The sequence below is a fragment of the Carica papaya genome, chromosome 1 (genome assembly GCF_054855325.1).
Source record: "Carica papaya isolate Zhongbai chromosome 1, ASM5485532v1, whole genome shotgun sequence".
Taxonomy (NCBI): Eukaryota; Viridiplantae; Streptophyta; class Magnoliopsida; order Brassicales; family Caricaceae; genus Carica; species Carica papaya.
In genome coordinates this window covers 26122444-26139389 of record NC_142309.1, presented here as the reverse complement: position 1 = coordinate 26139389, position 16946 = coordinate 26122444, and the positions used below count along the sequence as shown (strand labels likewise).

The 16946-nt window shown below is 35.7% G+C and overlaps 4 protein-coding genes across 5 annotated transcripts; all 4 read left to right on the top strand.

Moving 5' to 3' along the window:
• Positions 1 to 446: 446 nt before the first annotated feature.
• Positions 447 to 7335, top strand: LOC110815208 (DHHC-type zinc finger family protein). Of its 2 annotated transcripts, XM_088223306.1 has the most exons (6): positions 447 to 868; positions 3683 to 3868; positions 4262 to 4306; positions 4397 to 4702; positions 4803 to 5036; positions 6458 to 7335. In XM_088223306.1, the coding sequence occupies exons 1-6, from the start codon at positions 830 to 832 to the stop codon at positions 6962 to 6964; spliced, it is 1317 nt and encodes a 438-aa protein (XP_088079432.1). In that variant the 5' UTR covers positions 447 to 829; the 3' UTR covers positions 6965 to 7335. The 2 variants fall into 2 exon arrangements, with proteins under 2 accessions (XP_088079432.1, XP_021898576.1); XM_022042884.2 differs by lacking the exon at positions 4262 to 4306 and having other exon boundaries at positions 448 to 868.
• Positions 7336 to 8045: 710 nt separating this feature from the next.
• On the top strand, positions 8046 to 8999 carry LOC110815163 (uncharacterized). The gene has a single exon (XM_022042826.2). The coding sequence runs from the start codon at positions 8274 to 8276 to the stop codon at positions 8841 to 8843; it is 570 nt and encodes a 189-aa protein (XP_021898518.1). The 5' UTR covers positions 8046 to 8273; the 3' UTR covers positions 8844 to 8999.
• A 534-nt stretch (positions 9000 to 9533) lies between these two features.
• On the top strand, positions 9534 to 10263 carry LOC110815164 (uncharacterized). The gene has a single exon (XM_022042828.2). It carries the CDS (start codon positions 9582 to 9584, stop codon positions 10149 to 10151), a length of 570 nt encoding a protein of 189 aa, XP_021898520.1. The 5' UTR covers positions 9534 to 9581; the 3' UTR covers positions 10152 to 10263.
• A 1741-nt stretch (positions 10264 to 12004) lies between these two features.
• Positions 12005 to 12553, top strand: LOC110815165 (uncharacterized). Its single transcript, XM_022042829.1, has one exon. The coding sequence runs from the start codon at positions 12005 to 12007 to the stop codon at positions 12551 to 12553; it is 549 nt and encodes a 182-aa protein (XP_021898521.1).
• The last annotated feature ends 4393 nt before the right edge of the window (positions 12554 to 16946 follow it).

Below are 16946 nucleotides of genomic sequence, written 5' to 3'. Positions count from 1 at the left end.
CAATTAATTAATTAATTTCATAATATTTAAAAATTTTATAGTAAATTTACATTTATCACTCTAATTTAGATTAAAAACTAAAAAATAATTCTCTAATTAAAAATACATACTTTAAATTTATTGTACTTTTTTTTTGGATTTATTTAAAATAGAATAAAAAAATCTAAGTTGTTGCACGTGATTAGCACCTCACTGCGTAGAGCCAAGAGTGTTGCTGACGTGGGAAAGCAACTACCCAGGATGGATGGTCAGGCAGCGCAGGGATGAATTAGTAAATTCCTTTATATATTTAAAAAGATTTATTTTGATAACATATTTAAAAAAATTAGCAATTTAATACATCTGAATTATGACGCACTGTAAGTTGGAATTAAAATTAAAAAATAAAAGTTCACAAAAAAAAAAAAAACAAAATTCGAAATTCCTAAATACCCGTGCACGCAGGGCAATAGAGAAAAAATATTTTTCCCCTACGAAACATTCCATTCCTCGCGAGCTCAGCAACAAACTGCCATCTCTGAGATCACACAATCACGTACATACACACACAGAAATACACTTTCTTTCTGTGTTGTTAACCGAGCATACATTTATCTATCGGATTTGCTGGTTGAGTCCGCGACTGGATTTGAGTGTATTTTACTGGAATTTTCTTCTCTCTTCTTCTTCTGAGGAGGGTGTATTGGGGTTTGGGGTGGGAGGTGGGGGCTGAGGGTTTACGAATTTTCAAATGAAATGAACAGGCACAAGAAATTTAATGTGTTCGACTCAGTCCCTGCATAGTGAATAAAGGAGCGTGCGGTTTCTTTTTCTTCTTCTTCTTCGTCTAATGGCAAAGCGCGTGTACGAAGTCTGGAAAGGAAGCAATGTAAGCTTTTCTTTATTTCCATTTCCTGATTTTGGATTTTTTTTTCTGTTCATTTCAAATCTAACTGCTTGGGTTTTGACACCTTGGTGCGCTTTCGAATTTTTTGTGTGAAAAGAGTTAGTGGGTTTTTTTTGTTGATCCAATGGGTTGTTTGGTGTATTTCCCGAATTGGGTTTGAAATGAGTTTTTGCTTCTTTGGAGATAAACTAGGAAATGAAAGAAGAGTGAGCTCAAAAATTGAAGTTTTGGGAAATTTTCTTCTTGTCTGCTGCTTACTGCTTTTCTTGATGACAAATGAAGGAAGTTGATGTGCTCGGGCAAATAGTTCTACTGAATTTCACTCTGTTGTTACTTTTGTTTCATATTATGTGCATATATATGAGCGTACGTAGGTTTATGTGTGTATCCACGTCGTGTAAACAACCTAAAGGAGCGTGTGTTTGGCTTTTGAGGAAGTGGACATTACCATCCGTAGATAGTGTTTGAGGAATCTCTCCTTTGAAGAAAAGCATTAGATGAATTGGTTGAATATGATATTTTTCAAAGATGCTTTTCCTTGTGGGGTTTGTTGCTTGATGTTTTTTTTACCCTTAGGAATTGGAACAGGAAGTAGATGCTTTCTTGAGAATACTTTGTCATGTAGACGAGATCCTGTTAAATTTTATGTGCCAACTGTTAGCAAATAGGTTTTAACTTAAAGAAGGAATTGGTAGAAAAACATTGTTTCAAAAGTGAATGATGTGGTGCTAGAGAAACAGTGTGTTAGACTAGTGAAACTTGGAAAGTGATGTGGTGCTAGAGAAGTAATATTGTTGACTGCTGACACTTGGTGCTTGAAAGTGACGTGGTCTTTTGTACTTTTGGGGGAGGCATTCTGAGTTGCTACTTGATTATTTCTTATTGTGACTGAAGGAGCCCGGAGCTTGTTACTGTCATCAAGAATATAAGAAGGGAGGGTGTTGTGAATGTGAATTCCCGAATATAAAATTCTCAACTGCCTGTTTCTTTCCCTCAGAAGAGGATGGATAGAAATTTCCGACAGTAAAATTGAGAAATTATAGTGCTAAAGCATTCCAATTGTTTAATTTTTAATGAAATTTAGGCAGTTAGAAAAAAAGGTTCAAAGCTTTTGTGAAATTTCCTTCTTGAATTTTGATGTTCTTGTACGTTACATTGTTGTTTCTTTATTTTATTCTTTATTATCGCTATGTTTGCTCTGAAGACTTCCTGTATACTTTACATTGTGCCATGTGTTAAATTTATTGAACAGAGAGCAAAAAATAAATAATAAAAAAATTGGAATGAATCATGGTCGACTTTTTAAGGGCTTTTGACGAGTTTGATGTTACTTGGGGGCTAAGTACCTGTTGAAAATGTTTTGTTAGGAAAGCCTACTGGTATGAGGTAAAATGACAAACATGAGGTTTTCGTTGCTTGTCAGTCTTAAGCAAGTATGGGGTTACTAGCAACAAGAACAGTATCTATATAGGTTTAGTTTATAGAACTTAATAGTTCTATAGTGGTCCGGTCCCCGGAAAAAGATAAAGATCATAAAGAAGATCCTTTATTCCATCCTGCTGTTTCATACAATTATTGAGGATTCGTCTATGTTGTGGTACAAGCAGTAACTTTTGCTAGGTCCTTCTCCCCATCAATCAGACTCAAAATGGGTAAACTGCTGTCATTAACATCTGTTATTTAATTTTTACCTTTCTGTTAGCCATTATGGTAATAAATGGCAATGAGTGATCTTACAAAAAAAAAGGTGATGTGTGATAATAACTTTGATGGATGTCGATGCGCAGTAGATGAGGTGATCAAGCAGCCCTTCCTGCACCAACATACATCCAATGGCATTGAGTGATGCACCTGTAATAGCCTATGTGTTCCAAAAAAGAAAGCCCTACACCTGACCCCCCTATGCAGTGGCTGAATTAGAATGACAGGGCTTCGTTGTATTCACATTCAGTGCATAGCTTCTCTGAATGTCCCTCCGTTTGATTACTACATGTAGGGACGGGACTGATTCCTGAAGAGTGATCTGTTTTTCTGGTTATGAAATTGCTTAGATTGAAAAGCAAGTCAATAGACAAAAATGATTGTAACGAAAATTGGGTCAAGTTTTCCCTATAGGTGTGCTGGTTAAGTCAGCATGAAGAATAGCTATAGGTTATACCAGAGTATGGCAAATTGTGGTGACAGTGATAATGGGAAGATGGATTTTGTGGTAATCTTGATGGTGAAAACTGAAAACAAATTGTTTTCGAAGTGCAGAGGTTGTAATTACATTACTAAATGTCAGCTCCTGGAAAACATTGATACACACAATGTAGTTGCCATTCTCTTAAAGGTGCCATTGAAGTATTGAAACTAACAAGGGTATATAGTACCTGCACATCTGTGTCTACCCCCCTTCTCCCCAATCTTTGTTTCCAAATAATTGATTACCCAACATGTTAAATGACCTAGGCTCAATATTCTTAGCCAGGATTTTGTATTGTGCAATTCTTGTTCCTTTCTTTCAGTCAATCAAAGATATGACCAATAAAATAGTTTTGGCTTATTTTTTCATACTAGCTCCCTGTGAAGATCCTCTAAGTGGCACATTATATACAAACTTTTTCTAAGCATGAAGGCAGTTATTTATTTTTCCCTTTTGATTTTCACCAGTCCCTATATTCTACAGTAGAATTGTTCAAGGGCTATAGAACTTTATGTTTGTTTCTTGTTCTGTTGACCACTTACTCTGATTTTTCAGGGAGATTTGCATCTAATTCCTTTTTTATGAAAAAAAAATGTGTTGCTCTTTTGCAGAAGTTCATCCTTGGTGGGAGGTTGATATTTGGGCCAGATGCTAGGTCATTGCTTGTCACATTATTGCTGATCACTGTTCCAGTTATTATTTTTTGTGTATTTGTTGCAAGGCATCTTCGCCATGAGTTCTCTCCACATAATGCAGGATATGCTATTCTGGTGGTAGCAATTGTCTTCACTATCTATGTTAGTTCTTTCAAATCTCTTATTTTATATTTGACATTTTATAATCTTGTAATGAATTTATGCAACATGTTATGAGTTTGAGTATGCCACTTTGTGGATGCATGACAGAGCATCTGCGCTGTTGTCAACCAATGTCAGAAACTGAGGTTTGCACTCTAAGCAATGGGTGAAGTTATAAAGTGATCCTTTTTTGTTGGGATTTACTGATGATCACTATTTTGCTTTGGTTTTCCTACTCAGTAATTTGCAAGGCCAGGAAATATCAGTCTTTATTCGTTGTAGTAACTGTCGTAATCATTTTCTCGAATAAATTTTAATTGTTGGAATGAAATAGTAGGGAACTGGAAGATCATTTGATTTTCCTGTTGCAATGAAATTGTGTCTGTTTTGCAGTGTTTTTGTGTGGGATGCATGTTACTGGACTTCGGTCTATTACTGGTGAATATTCATTGGTTGATGTTCTCTTACTAGTTCAGGATTTTATGGTTTTCTATGGTGGCATTTATTTTTACTAGTTGGTTTTATTAGGTATTGGTTCTTCTTTTCCTCACATCTGCAAGAGACCCGGGTATCATTCCCCGCAATTCACATCCTCCAGAGGAGGAATTCCGGTATGATGCTTCTGTGTCAGCTGATATTGGTGGGAGACAAACGCCCACCCTTCAATTCCCCCGAACAAAGGAAGTTATGGTTAATGGCATTCCTGTGCGTGTAAAGTATTGTGATACATGCATGCTTTATCGACCTCCGCGTTGCTCCCATTGTTCAATTTGCAACAATTGTGTTGAACGGTTCGATCATCACTGTCCTTGGGTGGGCCAATGCATAGGACTGGTAATCTGATTTCTAAATATGCCATTTGAAATAAACCGAATTGTATTCATTTTGTGTGTGTTCTCATCACTATGGTAACTGAAATGCTTTCTGGTTGCAGAGAAATTACCGCTACTTCTTTATGTTCGTTTCTTCATCAACTCTTCTTTGCATCTATGTGTTTTCCATGTCAGCTTTGTACATTAAGGTTCTGATGGATGATCATGGGGGCAAACTGTTAAAAGCAATGAAAGAATCTCCTCCATCTGTCATACTAATGGCGTATTGTTTCATTTCCCTGTGGTTTGTTGGAGGGCTTACAGGGTTCCATTTATACCTCATAGGCTCAAACCAGGTTAGTCAATCTCTTCCAGTTAAAACTGTTAGATTTATAAGGAAATTACTCTTTTCTTCTCTGTAGTTATTGTAGAAGGATGAACTTGATTTCCAGACTATGGTTGACTGTGGTTTCTACCACTAACCTTTTACAGCACATTGGATGACAGCTACGTTTGTTCCAGACTGTGAAGGAATGCAGATATTGTATGAATAGTTTGTGTTTGAAAATGAAGTCAATGAAAATGGTCAAAGTTTTAGGACTGGAGTAATAACCAATCATTGTTTACACTTTATCTCAGGAGTACTATTTTTTTTTTTTTTTGAAAAACTGAGGAATACTATTTTAGTTATCTTGATGATGCATTGCAGTTGTAGAAGCAGCTTTTTGTTTTAATATAAATAAATTTATAGAAAAAGAGCTGTATTATATAGATAAAGTACCAAAGAGTGCCACCCATTTAGAAAAAGAGAAAGCCAATTATTTCAAACTCTAGTATGGTCTGTGCATTTATTTTCGGACAAAAGATGACCATTGCCAAAAAATGTCTTGTTTTTTTTTTGTATAAATAAATTTATAGAAAATGGAGGTGTAATGTATGCCCATTTAGAAAAAGAGAGCCAATTCTGTACAATTCAAAATCTAAGTAAGGCCCAAGGCTTTTTTTGGATCAAGAAGACCATAGGCCCGCAAATTTTTTGTGACCAATTATCCTGTACTCTTGGGAAGACAGGAGCCTCTCCTTCAAAGATTCTGGTTTCTTTCTCCCCAAACTGTTTGGGAAACTGGAGGTAGGATGGGGGATAAAAAATTTTCCATTTTTGTTTAGGAGCAGCCATGCCCAACCGCACGCAAACAGAAGCATAGCTGGGGCATTATTTCTTTGGTGTTATGTATCCAGGAAGTCGGAAGCAACATAGTCTTTTAATTTTTTTTTGGGGCATTCTATGTTGCTTTTAATTTTTTTTGCCTCTGTTTCCTCTACAACCATGAGCAATAGTCACCCTCTTAAATTACTCTATCAACTGTTGGTATTTCATGTTTGGTTATCAGATAAGGAATTTGGAAACTCGGGGAAAGGGTCAGAGGAATCCTGCACATGACATGATTCATGTCTTACTTGATGATTCCGGAACTTGAGAACAAATTATGAAAAATGAAATACTTGTCTGTTAATAGTTTGGCAGTTCAGATTGATGTTACCACCCATCTAATTGTGGTACCTTTAGACCTTTGCAACCTCATGGTTCATAAAGCAAGCATCCTTCTTTTTTAGCATCAGTCAATGTCATTGTTGATAATCATTGTATTTGTTTTTTAAAATGAGATCATCATTGTTAATCATCATTGTATTATTATTCATGGGTTGATATTAACTGAGCTTCTATTAAACCTGGAGTTTTCTGTTGGTTAAACTAATATAAAAGCATGTCTTTCAGACTACCTACGAAAATTTCCGGTATAGAGCAGACAACAGGGTAAATGTTTACAGCCAGGGTTGTGTGAATAATTTTCTTGAAGTGTTCTGTACAAAGATAAAGCCCTCAAGGAATAACTTTCGGGCTATTTTTCAAGAGGAGCCCCCAAGGCCCCCTCCTCTGCCAGTCACCCGGGAAGTAGAAGCAGAAGACTTGGGTGGAGATCCACGTTCGAAGGTAGAGGATGATCTAGAGATTGGTGAAGACCTATTGAAGATCTCCCAGCGCCGCAACATTGAAGAAATAGATGAGGACATACGGAGTAGAGGGAGTAGTGGACTACCCCATAATAGTGCAGAGATAGACTCTGTTCTGAATGCGGATCGAGCTCCCACCATTAGAGCAGAAACAAGGCATTCAAGTTGGGGAAGGAGAAGTGGGAGCTGGGAAATTGCACCGGATGTTCTTGCCAACTCCACGGTGACTGAAAGCAGAAGCTATGTAGCTCCCAAGGAAGCAAGGCAATGATGTGGTAGTTTCTAACTTTAGCTGCGGACAATATAGAATTATGGGATGACATGGGTGGAGAGCAATTTTCTTGGATTCATTTTTTTAGCTATTATTGTCTGTGGTGTGGTCTCAAATGGAGTTGCCATTGATTTGAGAACTTGCAACCATCAAATGGGAGTCAAGAATTTACTCCCCCTCCCCCCCCCGTGAGTCACAGAAGCTTGTATTTACATTTTTCTTTAAAAGGGAATTTCTAGCTTTTTGTGATTATCTTTTGGGAGGCAATTGAAGGATGTGTTGTTGTAATCTGAGAGAAGAAAAAGGGGGATTGCTGTCTTTCTGCCTTTGTTTATACTGTTAAAACATCTACTTCCTAGATTGATTGTCCAGTGCTGGCTTTATTCTTTGTGCAGATTAGCTAGCTATTCTCGATTTGAAATTTATTTTAATTTTAAATATTGTGTTTAATTTCTTTCCTCCTTTGCTCTCTCTATTGTATTTACCATGGGATTTATCATTAAACTTAACAATTTATTTCCAGTTAAAAATGATGACCGCCTTGACAGAAACTACTGAAATACTTAAATATCTTTTTTGGGGCTACAAGTAGGAACCAAGTCTATTATTATATAATGTGGGGAGACTTATAGTGTACGTACAGCATCAAAATAATTCAAATGGAGATAGGGTTGAGGATTTCAGGAGCAAATATTACAAGACAAAACATAATTATTTATCATTTGATGTGGAACCATCCACTGATTAATAATATGCACATTGTTTTTACTTCACAAGCCTTCTAACTTTTAACTGGATATATTAATAAGAATTATATTTAGGAAACTTATAACTACAATACCTAGATTAAATCTTCTACAATAAATTATGGTCATGAAAAGTAGAAAATTTTAACTGTCTTAAAATACTTAAAACATGGATTAAATCAAGTACTTGATTAGTTTTCAAACACACACACATATATATTGGATAAATATAACATTAACCAGTTAGATTTGATTAAATTCATGCGATGTTTCCAAAAATTTAGATAAAAGAAAAAAAAGAAAAGAAAAACCGCGTATGAACAATTAAAACAAGTTGTTAATCTCTAAAAATTAGAAAAAACAGAAACCGCGTGTGACTAATTAAAAGGAATTGTTAATTTGATGTTTAGATTTACATGATGCATAAAGTTGTTAACAAAGTATCGGTATTTTTGTTACATCTTGCTTAAAATAGATCATCTTCTACCACTATAAAAACATGCACAAATGAACACCATGATCATGGTTCATTCAATATCCAAGTAAAATAACCAAAGGCATCAATGGCTTTTCCAAACAACTTGTTAGCAGCTTCTTCCACAACAATTCTCTTCTTCTTCCTCGTCTTCTCTTCATCATTAGAGGCAGTTCCTCTACCTCCAAACTCTAAATTAACAAAGCTGAAAGAACGTGCATGCCATGCAACGAATAGTTACACGTTTTGCATGAAGAGACTCAATCGCAATCCTCAAGCCATTTCAGCAAAAACTGATTTGGATCTTCAAAAGGCCATTCTTGAAATGGGCAAGACCAAGGCTCTCAGGATTCAAACTGTCATTTATAAGATGCGAGTTAGTAAGGACCCAAGGTTCGTGGCGGTGAAGCCGGCTCTTGCCGTCTGTGCAAATTCGTACATTAGCATTGTTGGGTCGTTCCAGGCAGTGGCGGAGCTGGAGCTAGAGGAGGATTTATTGTCTGCTAATTATGATATAATGGTGTTATTTGATTATATTGGGTACTGCGAAGATGCATTGGCGAAAGCAACTGCTCGTCTTCCAGATATGGCGATTGCAAACAGAGCCATGAAGTATTTCATTTCCATGGCAGCTACTGCAACAAATGGTTTGGAGTAGAGAAAGGGTTTTAATAAGTTTCTTGTTTAGTGCTATTTTTTTATTATGGTATTTTGTTTCCCTTCTCAGGGCGTTCATATTGACCCATAGTTTTATAGGGTTAATAAAACAAAATGCTCTTGTAATTTTAATTTCTTCAACAAAAAGAGAAAAAAAAAAGGCAATAAATTAGCTCTTAATCAAACTATCTCACCCACATTTGCATACTAATCCGAGAACACATGAAAAATATTTCACCTTAAATTAAACTCACTATCTTTTTTTTAAATATTAGAGATGCAACCGAGCCAACCTAGCAAGTTAACTGGGTCGAGCCTGGCCAAACATAATCAGTGGGTCGATTGGATTGGCCCTGTTTGGTCCACTTATGAAGCCAGGCCGAGCTCGACCTGGGAAATTGCGTCAAGCTGCAACGGACGGCCTATGAATCTAAACCGTCCGAAACAAGTTCCATATTTAAAATCTAATCTACATCAATTGCTGTATTAGTTTAATTTGTTTTAGTACATTAAACATTAGTGAACCAAATTTGATTAAACTAACGCAGATTTCGCATGAGAAAAAAGTTATGTTACAAAATTACATGATCTACCCATGTTGTTGTTTTGCCTTATTTAACAAAATTTTTGTTTCATTTCTCTACATCTTGCTTAAAATAGACTTTCTGAATCGCTATAAAGAACACGGAAAAAAACAATCAAGAGAGTTGGATCTTTTCTCTGAAATATTCCAACATCAATGGCATCCCCAAGAAATCTCTTAGCATATTCTGCAAAAATTCTCTTCTTCTTCCTTATCTTTTCCTCCTCATCATTACATGCAACTCTAGATCTGATACCTCTAGGATCTCAATTAACAAAAATCAAGGAACGTGCATGCCATGCAACAGATAGTTACAGGTTCTGCATGAAGAGGCTGAACCGTAATCCTGAAACCAGCTCGGCCTCGACTGTCTTGTCTCTCGAAAAGGCTATTCTCCAAATGGGTGAGGCCAAGGCTGTTAAAATTCAAAACTCCATTAACGAGATGCACGAGGATCCCACGTTGGTTGCAGTAAAGCAGGCTCTTGACGTGTGTTCAGCTTCGTATCAGAGTATTGTTGAGACATTTGAAAAGGTGGCGGAATTGGAGCTGGAAGAGGATTTGTTGTCTGCAAATTATGATATAATGGTGTTGTTTGATGAGATTGGGTACTGTGAAGATGCATTGGCGAAAGCAACTGCTCGTCTTCCGTCTATGGCCATTGCAAATAGAGCCATGAAGCATTTTATTTCCATGGCAGCTGCTGCAACAAATGGTTTGCAGTAGAGAAAGTAGGTTTATGATTTTCTTCTAGTTTCTTGTCGTTTGCCCTTTTAGGGTTCATTATTAACTTGCCCATATAACTTTATAAGGGTTGATAAAATATAACTATTGTGAATATTCTTGTGCTGTTTAATCTCTAGTTTCATTAAAAAAAAAAATGACACATTTGTTTATTTTGCAAAATATGAATTCTTATACTCTCTAAATTTTAGAAAATAAATATGAATTTAGTATTTAAAATATAAATTTGCTAAATATTACAAAAATATACATAAATAAATTGACAAATTTTATACATCTCAAAAGATTTTAGATTTTATTTTCATAAGTACCTTTCAATTAATAAAGAATTTGAAGTGAAGGGAGAATGAGTCCAAGTTTACGCTTTTCACCCTCTCTCACTAAATGTAGCAAATTTTGGTCATTCTGAAGCTATATATGTAACTGAACGAATATGATTGTCGGATTATTTTGACATTTTATGGTCGTTTTGTATTCGTTATTTTAATCATAACTGACGTTTTTAATTATATATTTTAAAAATAAAATATTTAAAATAATATAGTTACATTATGTTTATAGAATCTATTCATTTTAATATTCAATCAATATTAAAACAACATTAGCTTTTCTCTATTTGTATTAGAGAAACAACATTAAAACCAACTTATTAAATCAAGCTATGTCTAAATTATAAAATTATGATCTTAATTCAAACAACTTATTGGACTGTCAAACATATTTTATTAAATTTATATAAATTTAATATCACAATATAACATCATTTTTCATAAAGTAATATCGTATAAACAAATCAACAAACTTGTTAATGTGTTATTTTATTTATAAATACCATGATAATGTTACTATGCTTTCTTTAATAAATTAACATGATTTTTTTTATATTAACTTCATTTTTTTTAAAATAGACTTTCTCTGTCACTCATGAAAAAAGAAATTTATATTATAAGACATAATAATCAAGTGAATTACATACAGATTCCCTCGTAAAAGTAAGTGGCTTAATTTCTTCAGCAATTATTGTCTTCTTTTTCTTTTCTTCTCTTCATCATTAGATGAAAAAATCTCAGTTGATAAAACTGAAGGAATGTGCATGTCATGCAACAAATAGCTGTATTTTACATTAAGATCCTCAACTGCATTCCTCAAGCTTCCTCAGCTTCAGATATCTTGTCTCTCGAAAAGGTCATTCTTGAAATGGCCAAGATCAAGGCCTTTTAGATGTAAAACACTATCAACATTATGTATATATAAGCAAAAGCTCAAAATTTGTGGTAATAAAAGAAATTTTTAGATTTTTACGAGAAAACAACTTGTAAACTCATATGATTTTAAAATTTTTTTAATGAAGTTTAGTGTCTCTCTTTTTTTTTCATCGAAATGCTAGAATAAACTTCTTTATCCAAATTTTTGTAAGAGTTTACAAAATAATATACTCTTATACTTTCTTATTATTATGATTTTATGAAGCTAAATTTATGATTAAAATAGTTATCTATGAACTAGTTATATGAGATAATAAAATATTTATGCGAATATTATATGTTAAATTAATTTTAATAATATGGTCAAGAATGTCATACGTAATTATTCTTGAATCAATTTGTTTGACGAGCTATATGCATCAAATTACCATGAGAAATTTAAATACGATTTTAATTGAGAAATTTAAGTTACATCTATTTTTAAACAAAACTAAATTAGATGAAGCTTCTCGTGGATCTAATTAATTTTCTTAAAATAGCTCCACCCTGATCCTCCGCATGCTATAAAAACCAGGGGTTGGCAAAAACCGTAATCACAAAACTCGAGGATCATTAAATCAATCCTCTCCAATGGCTTCTCCAAATCATGGCTTAACTTTTGCACTAATCGCCACCTTCTTTGTCATCTTCTACCCTTCGCCATTGCATGCAGTTTTGACTCCTCATGAAATGATTCAAAGTGTCTGCAGAGCAACGAACAACAATCCCTTCTGCCTTCAAACCTTGAAATCCGACCCGCAGGCTCTGCTCTGCAAAAAACAACTCGACCTCGTAAAAGAAGTCATGAGACTGGGCAAGGCCAGCGCAGAGAAGACCCAGAATGAAATCAACTCGATCCGAACCAAAAAAGACATCGAGCCCTCTCTGATGGCGGCGCTCGATGTCTGCTCAAAGTCGTATCGCTTCATGGTTGAATCGTTGGACACTGAGTTGAAGCCCATCGAGGAGAGCGATTTGATGACCTTGAACTATGATATTATGGTTTTGTTTGATGAAGTCCGGTATTGCAACACGGCGCTGACTCAGGCCAAAGCGGAGGTTCCGGAGGTTTCCAGTGGGAATGAGTCGATGAAGTATTATATTTCAATGGCAGCTGCAGCGACGAGCAAATTGAAATAGAGCTATAGGAAGGAGTAGGTGTTCTCTAATGATCCGAACGACGTCGTAACGAGAAAGCATGGCCTCATTTGTAATATATTAAGGTTGTCTAATAACGTGCTTTTTTGCTCCTTTTACAAATTGGATGGCATCTAATTCTATTAATTAAAAGTTGAAAAAGAAAATACTTTGATTATTAGTTAAAAGATACGAAGAAATAGAATAAATTTTTAAAAAATGTTAATACAAATATATATATATATATATATATAATTTTGAGTTTGATAGTGCAACATTTTCTCAAATTAAGTAGAAGTTATATATATCTATAATATATATATATACACAAAAAATCTATTCCAACAAAATTAAATATCAGACTTTCTTGGTTCAATTCTTTTTCATTGATTTTCTGATTTCGATATGAATAACTTATTTTGGTTGGATTAATAATGTAACGCCCCCTTTTTTTTTTTTTTCTTTTCACGTTGGTCGTAATTAACCAAGCAACCAATTTCATAGTCAATCGGTCAAGCACAAGAAAATACTATCACAATCCCTTATTCAATGATCAAGGTAAATTTACAATCATGTACAAAACATCGCACACAATATAATCGTACTCGATGTCTATGCTACCATCAATTTACACATTCTATTCGGTCAAAAGAAACGAAAATCTTTATCCTGTTACTCTACACACTAGGTTCGGACACTAACAACTTTGATCCGAACTCCGTCCCTACATCATCTATAAAGAGGAAAGAGTGAGTCTATTTAACTCAGTATGGTAGAAATCAAAATACAGGTGTGAGATGCAATAATATAAAACCCCAAGTTCCTACTAACAGTTCACTACTGAACCCCAGTCCCCCCCTGTATTCCCACAATCCCACCTACCCAGGGTTTCCGTCCCCCGAGGGCACCCCAGGCATGCTAGTGATACCACCCACCACCAAGATCGGCAACCATTAACCACTTATCGATCCCTACTGGGCTACGCACGCACACTATTTTCCTTTATTTTCGTCACCAACATCGGCGACCATCATCTACCTACCGACCCTTATCGGGCCACACACACACACTCTAATCATTCTCTCCCGTCACCAACATCGGCGACCATTAGCCACCTCTCGACCTATACCAAGCCACACACACACACACTCTGATCATTCTCTCCCGTCACCAGCATCGGCGACCATTAGCCACCTCTTGACCTATACCAGGCCACACACACACACACTGATCATTCTCTCCCGTCACCAACATTGGCGACCATTAGCCACCTCTCGACCTCTACCAGGCCACACACACACACACTCTGATCATTCTCTCCCGTCACCAGCATCGACGACCATTAACCACCTCTCGACCTATACCAAGTCACGCACACACACTCTGATTATTCTTTCCTGTCACCGACATCGGCGACCATTAGCCACCTCTCGACTTATACCAGGCCACGCACGCACACCATTTTCATTCACTTTCGTCACCAACATCGGCGACCTTCGTCCACCTATCGACCCCTATCGGCCACACACACACACACACTACTCATTCTCTCCCACTGCCCCTCTTCGCCCACTACCTGCGACATACTCTAAGTGTCCCTACTGCACCGTCTTTCCCCCGCCGCCACGAACTCTACTCACGCTGCCTACACTTTCTCTCTTTTTTTTTTTCCCCCGGTCCCACTCTCTCCCAAAGCTCCAGCAACCCCACTCCACTTCCTCAAGCACCTCATTCACCCCATGAATCCTTCCCTTCCCCGGCGTTCACTTACTTCATCTCCCTATCTCTCCCTCGGACCACATCCTCACCGCCACAACATATTTCTCTCTCCTCCCGTGTTGCTCACACAACCCGTTCCCTCTCACACAGCTCACTAACCTCACACATCTTCCTCTCTCCTCCCGCGTTGCTCACACAACCTGCTCCTTCTCACACAGTTCACACACATCTTCCTCTCTCCTCCCGTGTTGCTCACACGACCCGCTCCTTCTCACACAGTTCACACACATCTTCTTCTCTCCCGGCCTCCACTCACCCCACACCCCTATCTCTCTCTCGGCCTCCGCTCGCGCCACCCACCTCACTCACTCATCCGACCTCCACTCACTCCACACTCCGTACTTCACTCTCGGAGTCCACTCACTCTGCCAACCGTTTTTTTCTTTCTCGACCTCCACTCACTCCGCCAATCGCTTTTTCTTTCTCGACTTCCACTCACTCCGCCAATCGCTTTCTCTCTCTTGGCCTCCACTCACTCCCCGCCCCTACATCTCCCTCAAACCTCGCCCGTATCGTCACCTTCTCCCTCTCTCTTCTCGCGGTTCTCACGCGGCTAACTTCCTTCTACACGCCTTATTGCACACACTCACCCTACACGGCCTCCTCCGTACACCGCTACTTCCGTAAGCAATCACAACGCACACCACACCTCCAAAATTCCCATACACATTTTAAATCTCAAATTAACACACGTATTTGAAATATGTTACCGTACCTCCCATTTTCATCTTTCTTCTTTCGGCCGATCGCACTATCACCGTCCGCGGTCTCCTCTTCTCTTCGCTCCGCTTCCTTTCTCTCTCCTTCTGGAACCTTCCTTCTTCTCCTCTTTCTCTTTCCCGCTCCCCTTCTTCCTCTGTTCTTTCTCCTTTTTTTTCCTTCTTTTTCTTTCCTTTTTCCTTCCTTCCCCCTGCCCCCTATTTATATCACCCCACTTTTCTCAAAACGGCGTAGTTTTTTCCTTTTCAAAACGACATCGTTTTCTCCCCTCTGCAAAACGACGTTGTTTTTCCCTCTTTCAAACGGCGTCGTTTCCCTCGCCTCTCTCTTTTTTTTTTCCAATCATTACAAATAATGACTAAATTTCTCTAACACTTAAATTAATAATTATTTAATTAAATAATTTATACGTTTATTTTAATATCAATACTTGCAATGGAGAATTAAAAATAATTATAAAATCGTGGCAACAAAAAAATTAACATTTAAAAATAACAAAGAATTTTTTTATGTTTTATTTAATATATTTTTTTTGTTCATATTTACTATTCTATAAACACACATTGCCGTACATAATTTTTTAAAAAAAATAAAAAAAAAATATTTTTCTTATAACAAATGGAACCGAAGTATAGATCTAATGTTTGCCGGCATGATGTTCAAGCAAATAGATTGTTTTTTTTTCCTCTTCGAAATCCTAATAAGATATTTAATTATTATAAGAGTTTAATGTAATTCAATTATTAAACATTATAAATTTATAAATAGAATTCTATCAAATTTTCTAGATTTATCATATTACAACATATTGTATAAATAGAACCTAAAATACTTGAGATTATAAGGCCAACATTTGGGCCCCTAAGGTAGTTTTCAGGTTTTATATTAAGAATTTTTTTCCCATCAAATTTTAATAATTAGTATATTTTATTTGAATAAATTTATACTTTTTAAAATTAGATTATGTATATATTAATTATAAAATAGTAGAAATAATATGAGAGTATAACCTAAACTTAATGAACGATTTTTTACAGTAAAAAAAAAATACGTATTAATTAGTTAATTAACTAGTAATTTAATGAATGACAAATATTTTTTCTTGTATCGATCCTATTTTAATGGAAACTTAATGAGTTGATCTGCCTATACATCTTGCTTTTATTGCTATATCGGGAGTTACTCTACGTATTGCTTGATGTAAAATATATAGTGGGTTTTTTATTCTGTTTTTTTTTTCAAAGATTCAATAAAAAATTTGATAAATTAATTATTATTTTTTTTATATTTCAAAGTACGATTAACTAACATGTTAATCAATTAATTACGATAAATCTGATTGAATTTTATCTTCTTTTTTTTTTACAGTACTTCGACGTTATATGAGCGTGAAAATGGTTCAAGAATCAATTTTTTTTTTTTAATAAAGACTAAAATTATTTCATCTTAAACTTATACTCCTACATAAATATTTTTTTGTTGATTAAATTCATGTAATAAATGTCTATTAAAATTTAACTGCATCAATTAATCTAATTGGTAAAGTTTTAAAAGAATTATTATTTTCCATAAAAAATTAAAAATACACGTAACGATGTTATGGTTGTTTTGTAAGTATTATGGTTGTTTATAATTCACGTTTAACCATCCATTTTTAACAAATTAAAAAGATTAGTTCCCGTAAATACAGAAATTGTTCGCCATGCACTGCCATCACTATGAAACAACTTAAACAACAGTATGTTTTACACGTAAAATGAGATATATATTTCCTAATATAGCTTTATGTTCTTACATTACATATAACCCGTAATTTACAATCAACCACTGCCAACTTCATCGCCATTAAATCTTCCTACTAAAAAGAAAGAAATCAGAAAAAAAAATGGGTTACAAA

What these genes read in the sequence shown, in the direction of transcription:
- LOC110815165 (XM_022042829.1), top strand. Translation starts at nt 12,005, where the DNA reads ATGGCTTCTCCAAATCATGGCTTAACTTTTGCACTAATCGCCACCTTC.
- LOC110815164 (XM_022042828.2), top strand. Translation starts at nt 9,582, where the DNA reads ATGGCATCCCCAAGAAATCTCTTAGCATATTCTGCAAAAATTCTCTTC.
- LOC110815163 (XM_022042826.2), top strand. Translation starts at nt 8,274, where the DNA reads ATGGCTTTTCCAAACAACTTGTTAGCAGCTTCTTCCACAACAATTCTC.
- LOC110815208 (XM_088223306.1), top strand. Translation starts at nt 830, where the DNA reads ATGGCAAAGCGCGTGTACGAAGTCTGGAAAGGAAGCAAT. An exon ending in AAGTCTGGAAAGGAAGCAAT is followed by an intron (nt 869 to 3,682) that starts GTAAGCTTTTCT and finishes GCTCTTTTGCAG; the next exon opens with AAGTTCATCCTTGGTGGGAG. An exon ending in TGGGCCAATGCATAGGACTG is followed by an intron (nt 4,703 to 4,802) that starts GTAATCTGATTT and finishes TTCTGGTTGCAG; the next exon opens with AGAAATTACCGCTACTTCTT.